The sequence below is a fragment of the Pygoscelis adeliae genome, unplaced genomic scaffold (genome assembly GCF_000699105.1).
Source record: "Pygoscelis adeliae isolate BGI_AS28 unplaced genomic scaffold, ASM69910v1 Scaffold27, whole genome shotgun sequence".
In the NCBI taxonomy this organism is placed as follows: Eukaryota; Metazoa; Chordata; class Aves; order Sphenisciformes; family Spheniscidae; genus Pygoscelis; species Pygoscelis adeliae.
The window spans coordinates 5,201,333-5,207,890 of NW_008825410.1; the positions used below are offsets into that span (position 1 = coordinate 5,201,333).

Sequence of the window (6,558 nt, forward strand, 5' to 3'; positions counted from 1 at the left end):
AGAGATGTTTTTATTTATTACTCTTGTGCAAAAAACCACCTTTTTTCTCTCAGTACACTATCAGTAAATGTTATGGTTTTGAAATCTTTTCCATTATGGCATAAAGCATTCTTAAAAAGTCTTAAAAACTGAAGTTCTGAAAAAACATAATTTGGATCAATGAACATGTTTCAGCCCAATGTTGATATTGTAAATTCTGTATTATATCAACTATTAAAACAAAATGTGCAAAAACAAAAATCTCTTGACAGCCCCATCCCAGATTTGCACTATCAGTAGATTTAGGAACTTCCTGAGTCACAAATTGCATCAAACGCATTGAAAGCCCATATATTTAGTGGTTTAAGTGTATCAGAGTTTAGTTCCTTTATGACTCTTAAATGAACTGCTTCTGGTCATGATTATTTTTTACAGTTCATATTTATCAATTTGTTGAAAAACTCTTTTGCTGACTCTTACATTTGAGATGATTTTTAAAACTCATCTCCTATAAAGAATGTCTCCAGTGTGGGGAATCTCTCTGACCACCTCTGGTTTAAAAGCAGTGCAAAATTTCTGCAGTTACCTTATCTTCTGGAGTCCTACTTTATACCTTGATAATTCTTTTCATCCAGTCCATGTCCTGGCAGGCTTTCTGCCTCTAATGTGTTTAAATAAAATGATACAACTAGTTTTTATGTCTTAGAAGTCTGTTCCTCTGCCAGTCTCTGGCAGGACTTACTGGTATTTTATATTCAACTTGCATGTGTTTATGCTTTGTTTTGTTTTTATTTTCCTCATTTGTTATGATTTCCACTTTCAAACAGTATCTTACGTATTCGTAATAGCCTGTTTTATCAACTGTTCCTGGGGTCCCTTCTAAGTGACTTTCTTTCTAGTGCAGTAAACGTGCCTTTATGTGGTATTATGTGCTATGATATAGCCTCCAACTGTCCTGCAAGCATTTTATATTTGTAACTGATCTTATATTGTTTTAATTACCTTCAAGTTTTTGAATGTACTTTTTCTTTTCAAAGTTAAATGCTACTGTGGTGGAGGGTTTCTCTTTTAAAGATATATGCAACATTGTCCTGTACAACGCCCTAAAAAAAGCTTTCCTCTGACCAATGACAGCCAGAAACAACATCCTGTGAACTGCTCTCAGGATGGCCAGCCAGATATCTTCTCTCTTCCACAAAGGACTGAGATCTCTCTTTCTCTAACAGAAAACCGTGGGCCCACCAGCTCTTTGCATCACTTTCACTGTTATCTCAAAAAGATGTATGTTTTGACAGGTCAATGTTTCTGTGTTTTGTCTGTCTTAGCTGTTTCTTGTTTCATTCATCCAAACACTGCATATGCATTTGCAGCTTGATCCTAGGAGACACCGAGCATCCTGCTATGCAGAAGGAGACTCAGTGCATCAGAGGACTCAACTTTTAGCTACTTCATTTTGAGAATCTGTGAAGTACTGGAAGATATCAAAAAGAACTCTGTTCTATATAGGGGTTTTTTTTGTTGCGCTCATAGCATGTTCGAACATTTTTTTTTTTATCTTTGAACATGTTCAACAAAAAGCTGCAAGAAAAGTTAGGAATAGGAAGTTATTTGAGAAAGAGGATGAGGACTTTTTTTGTCTAATCATGAACTTACCAGGCCACCAAAAGCTGAGAGGCAGGGAGCTGACAAGTTTTATTGTCTGGATTCACAATCATGGGGTTCAGAATGAGCTGAGCATTCACTGTCACAACAGGTCTGGCTCTGAGGAACAGAAATAAGGTTCACTGCATACAGAAGGAACACATTAGTAACTAAGTTGCAGCAGAGAAAACAATTAACTGAGATGGCCACAAAGAAGCGGGAAATGTAGGGTTACTTGGGAGAAAACACTTTTATAATGCTGCTCCTACCCAAAAGAACTTTTTTTTTTTTTGCTGAGAAACTGTGATACCTCCTGCTATGACATTCTGAAAGTAAGTTCTTCACAAAAAAATCACAGGTTAATAGCATCACTGAAACAGTATCTTACAGTTAACAATAGGTGTGTCCTGGGACTGAGGCACAGACACATTTCATCACATTGGGTTTTCACAAAGGGACAGAGTCTGCCTTTTGGGATTTACAGCAGTCCTTCGGCCATTATTTTATACTGTCAAATTTGTTTTATACTGTCTCCATTAACAGTGACATATTCAGACTTGCTATCTCTGTTTAAGATTCTTAAAAAAACGAACATGATTTGGTTAAAGTAGATATTAATCTAGAATATCTTGAGCCAATAATAAAGTAAACTCTGTCTGACATGTCTTGAGACAATTAACTTTGGAAACCAGGAATAATCATCACAAAATTCTTCTGAGTATGTTAATACACAGTTGTGGTGATGGGAACCATCCCTCTGAATAACAATCTGTTATTAAGTAATGAGACAATCTATAACTGAGAGCAATTTAGAAGACAAATGAAAACAAGGAAGGGTCTAAATTCTTTTTTAAGACAGCAGTACTATTTTACAGTAATGTACATAATCCTGGCAAAACCAGCTTATTACAAAATTACTTTCCTCATATTTTAATCCACAGCTGAGCTTTTATGATTACTTCTCTGTGTTACTTCATGTGCTGGTTTTGGCTGGGACAGAGTTAATTTTCTTCATAGCAGCTAGTATGGGGCGATGTTTTGGATTTGTGCTGAAAACAGGGTTGATTGATTGATACAGGGATGTTTTCGTTATTGCTGAGCAGTGCTTACAGAGTCAAGGCCTTTCCTGCTTCTCACACCCCACCACCAGTGAGTAGGCTGGGGGTGCACAAAAAGCTGGGAGGGGACACAGCCGGGACAGCTGACCCCAACTGACCCAAGGGATATCCCTCACCATATGGCGGCGTGCTCAGCAATAAAACAGGGGAAGGAAGGGGGGGTCGTTTGGAGTGATGGCGTTTGTCTTCCCAAGTAACTGCTACGTGTGATGGAGCCCTGCTTTCCTGGAGATGGCTGAGCACCTGCCTGCCCATGGGAAGGAGTGAATGGATTCCTTGTTTTGCTTGGCTTGTGTGTGCGGCTTGTGCTTTACCTGTTAAACTGTTTTTATCTCAACCCACGAGTTTTCTCACTTTTACCCTTCCGATTCTCTCCCCCATCCCACCGGGGTGGGAGTGAGCAAGCGGCTGTGTGGTGCTCAGTTGCCGGCTGGGGTTAAACCATGACACTTCAGCAAGACATTAAAAAATAAAATTACTTTCTTCATTTTTGTGCAACAGGGAAAACCTTTTTTCCAGCAAATTTCAGTTAATAAAATTCTGTTTCTCCAATATGACAAGTTGCATATTTGATACATTCTGGCCAGGAAACAGAAAGATTGAGGGCCTCCTGCTATTCACTTTCTTAAATTAAATAGAACACATTTTTTATTGCTATCTAAAATACCCACTGGATCTAATTCTCCAACGTTTCACATCCTGTGCAGTCATTCATGCCACTGCGAAGTGATGCATTGCAAAGTATTTGCATGATTCTTAAATAGGGCAGTAGGAAAATCAGGTCTACTCACTGCATCTACAGTGTTAGCTAAAATGAGCTAATGTTCCTGTTCTACAAAATTCTTATGCTTTGACAAATGTTCAGCTGGGAAGCAGAACATGCCTTCTCTCAGTCAGGTACTGTTGAGAATACAGACAACAAGAAGACAGACAGGAATCAAGAATTATGACCACATTGTTGCAGCAACGGATGGTGAATATTTAAAGGCAAAGAACTGTCAGCATGGATGGACTAAGAGGGCAGCAGCAGATTTTTGTTTATGTATTTGGTAGTTTTAATTTATACCTCTCATCAAACAGTGCATTTAGTGAAAATCCATAGTCAGCAACAACTTCGTGATTTGTAAAATGGGATCTTGTACATTTTTTCTAAACTGAAGCTAAAAGCAGCAGTCTTTATTTTCAATAAGTAGTTTACATCTTATTGTACACGACCTCCGAAGAATCAGAGTCACTTGAAAATTTCTTACTAGTACCATTCCCCCAGGAAAGAAATTAATTTTCAATGTTATGCTTTTTAAATTTCTCTCTGATGAGCTGTAGCAAGAACTTTTTGACTGTATAGGAATGTCTGTGACATTGCTTTAAAGATAGAAACGATACCATTTTCGTTTCTTGTCTTATTTAAGATTAACTGAGGAGTCAAACATTCCAGAAGTTTCTTGAGCTAGGACTAAGCATGGAAATTTTCATTGAAAATGACAAGTTTTGAACATGGGAAAAAAGCATTTGTTTCTCACAAGATGCTTAATTTATCATCTGTAATGAGCATCTTTTACACATTGCACCAGGGAAACACAGGAATGTGAAATTTGTTTATTTGCAGATCTCCCACCAAAGCTGTAAAATAAAAAATCCATTGTATTTACCACGTACCTGTAAACAACTGCTTTTCCAGCTCCAAATGCACCTACAATTAAATCTGGAAAAACAAAACAGCTTCAGAAGAACTATATGGAAGCCTCTTACATATTTTTTTTCCAGCCTAAATTAGATTATATTAAAAATGCAGTAACATAAGACAAATGTGATTGATAATTCCTTTCTAAGTCATTTTTTCAACAGTGTACCTGAAAGAAAACATTTCACATTGTCAGAGGTGGGCTCATAAATGTCTTGGTTGTATCCAGTAAGTGCTAATCTATTTAGCACAAGGTCAGCCATGCCACAATCTCGCTTCTCTCCAACTTGCATTAAAGGGGAAAAAGGATGCCATTAACCCCTATACATTTTATTCCAAACTATGAATTGCCCATTACACAAAGAAATGCAAACCACTTTGTCATCACTCTCATACAGGTCATGCTGAAAATTTATGGTGTTCCTTCCTGACAATCCTTCCCATCCCGCTTTGAGTTTTAAGTAATTTGTTCATTAATTTAAGCATTTCATCTCTGTGTACATAAATACAAAGCACAGGTGGGAGGATGGCTGATTTCATAGTTTCTAATGTTTTTAGCATTGTAGCAGCGTGTGCTAAGGCGTACAATAGTTACCCGTCTAAAGCCATCTTTTTCCCCATCAGTCACCATTTGGAACAGATGGAGTCAACAACATGAGTGCTACACTGGGCCTTGGACACATCTTTGTTACTGGACACTGGCCTGGGTTGGGAATCTACAGGCCCAAATATTTCCTCTTTTTGCCTGGAGTCCCCACACAGGGCTCTCTGGAAAGATCCAGACTGGCTTGCTGGACCACTCAGGCCTGCTGGATAAAAGCTGGAGCCGAGCAGTGAGGAAAAATCATCAGCTTTCCTGCTGCCTCTAGCTGGAGCACAGTTTAAGAAAAGGAAAGAGCTTTGTTTCATTTTCAACCCCCCTAGTGTCCATCTGGGCACCCCTTTCACTCCACTGTTGTTATCATACGATTTGATTTACACATGTCCAATTCAGAAGACTGAGTCTTACAAAAGACCTTGCAGTGGTACAGACTGGCAACCTAAATTGATCTAAATGAGTTAATTAAACCAGTACTCAGGGTTGTAAACAAACCCTTACTTGTTGCTTCCATAGTTTGAGCACTGGTTTGCTTAAGAAGCCCTGAAGTCATTGAGCATGATACAAATACAAAGTTTTGATACTAATTAGCTGGGTGGGTTTGGGCCAGGTCTGGCAGCGTGTTTTCCAGCACTCTGTCTGCCTTTCAGATGGTCAGGATTTCGTAAGTTTAAACAAGTACTCCACACAGGCAACAGCCTGTCCTACAATGAATTCCATTGAATAATGTCCTAATAGGAGCAGGCATGGACAGTTTATGGGTCTGATCCTCTTTTTGTACAACATTTACATTTTTCTACTTCCATTGGCCTTAAAGAAATATGCTTCAGGGTCAGGAACTCTTTAAATAGCAGAAGAAAATGAGTGTATCTATCTCCTTTTTGGGATATTTATGGGTCCTTTTCATTAGCAGCTTTTACAGACAACTTGCACACAGTACCAAAACCTATTTTCCTCTTAAATAAACAACTGATTGAGACATAGCCATACACAACGCACATGGCAGAACTTTCCCTGGCAGCACCCTGATAGCAACACCCATGGTAACCCCAAAAGATTTAATATTCTGTTGGTTTTTTGGCTTTTGTGTTTGGGTTTTTTTGTGTGTTGTTTTTTTTTTTTTAAAGGAAAAAAAAACATTACGTTAAAAACAAAAGTGAAAGACAAGAAGGAAGGGGTTTCTGTTCTGTTGTTCCCAGCTGGATGCTCTTTATGAATTCTGCAACAGACTTTCAATATGTAATGTTTCATACTACACTTGATAACTCAAAAGGTTTCAGTACAGGGCTATGTTATGGCAGAGACAAAACAGGTAGATATCCAGGACTTATCCAGGTCCTGGTCTTGTGATGATTTCATAATCTGGTCTTTCATTAAAAAATAAAGCACTCCAACCCTTCATGGGCACAAGGAAAAGCTTGAACACACAACTTGAGTAATCTTAATAAAATGTAGCCTGTTTGAATGAGTCTGTCAGATGCAGTTAGACTCACTAGTACAAGTGAACTCTTTATTTCAGTATCTACAGCTGTGTGGACTTA

General features: G+C 38.3%; 1 protein-coding gene across 1 annotated transcript in view; it reads right to left on the reverse strand.

Annotated features, from left to right (window-relative positions):
• ITGA8 (integrin, alpha 8) overlaps positions 1-6,558 on the reverse strand; it is a 122,335-nt gene that overhangs the window by 67,093 nt on the left and 48,684 nt on the right. Inside the window, exons 14-15 of the mRNA XM_009330599.1 lie at positions 4,395-4,440; positions 1,633-1,740 (exon numbers count right to left, since the gene is read on the reverse strand). Coding sequence (XP_009328874.1) covers positions 1,633-1,740; positions 4,395-4,440 — 154 coding nt within the window. The remainder of the gene's footprint in view (positions 1-1,632; positions 1,741-4,394; positions 4,441-6,558) is intronic.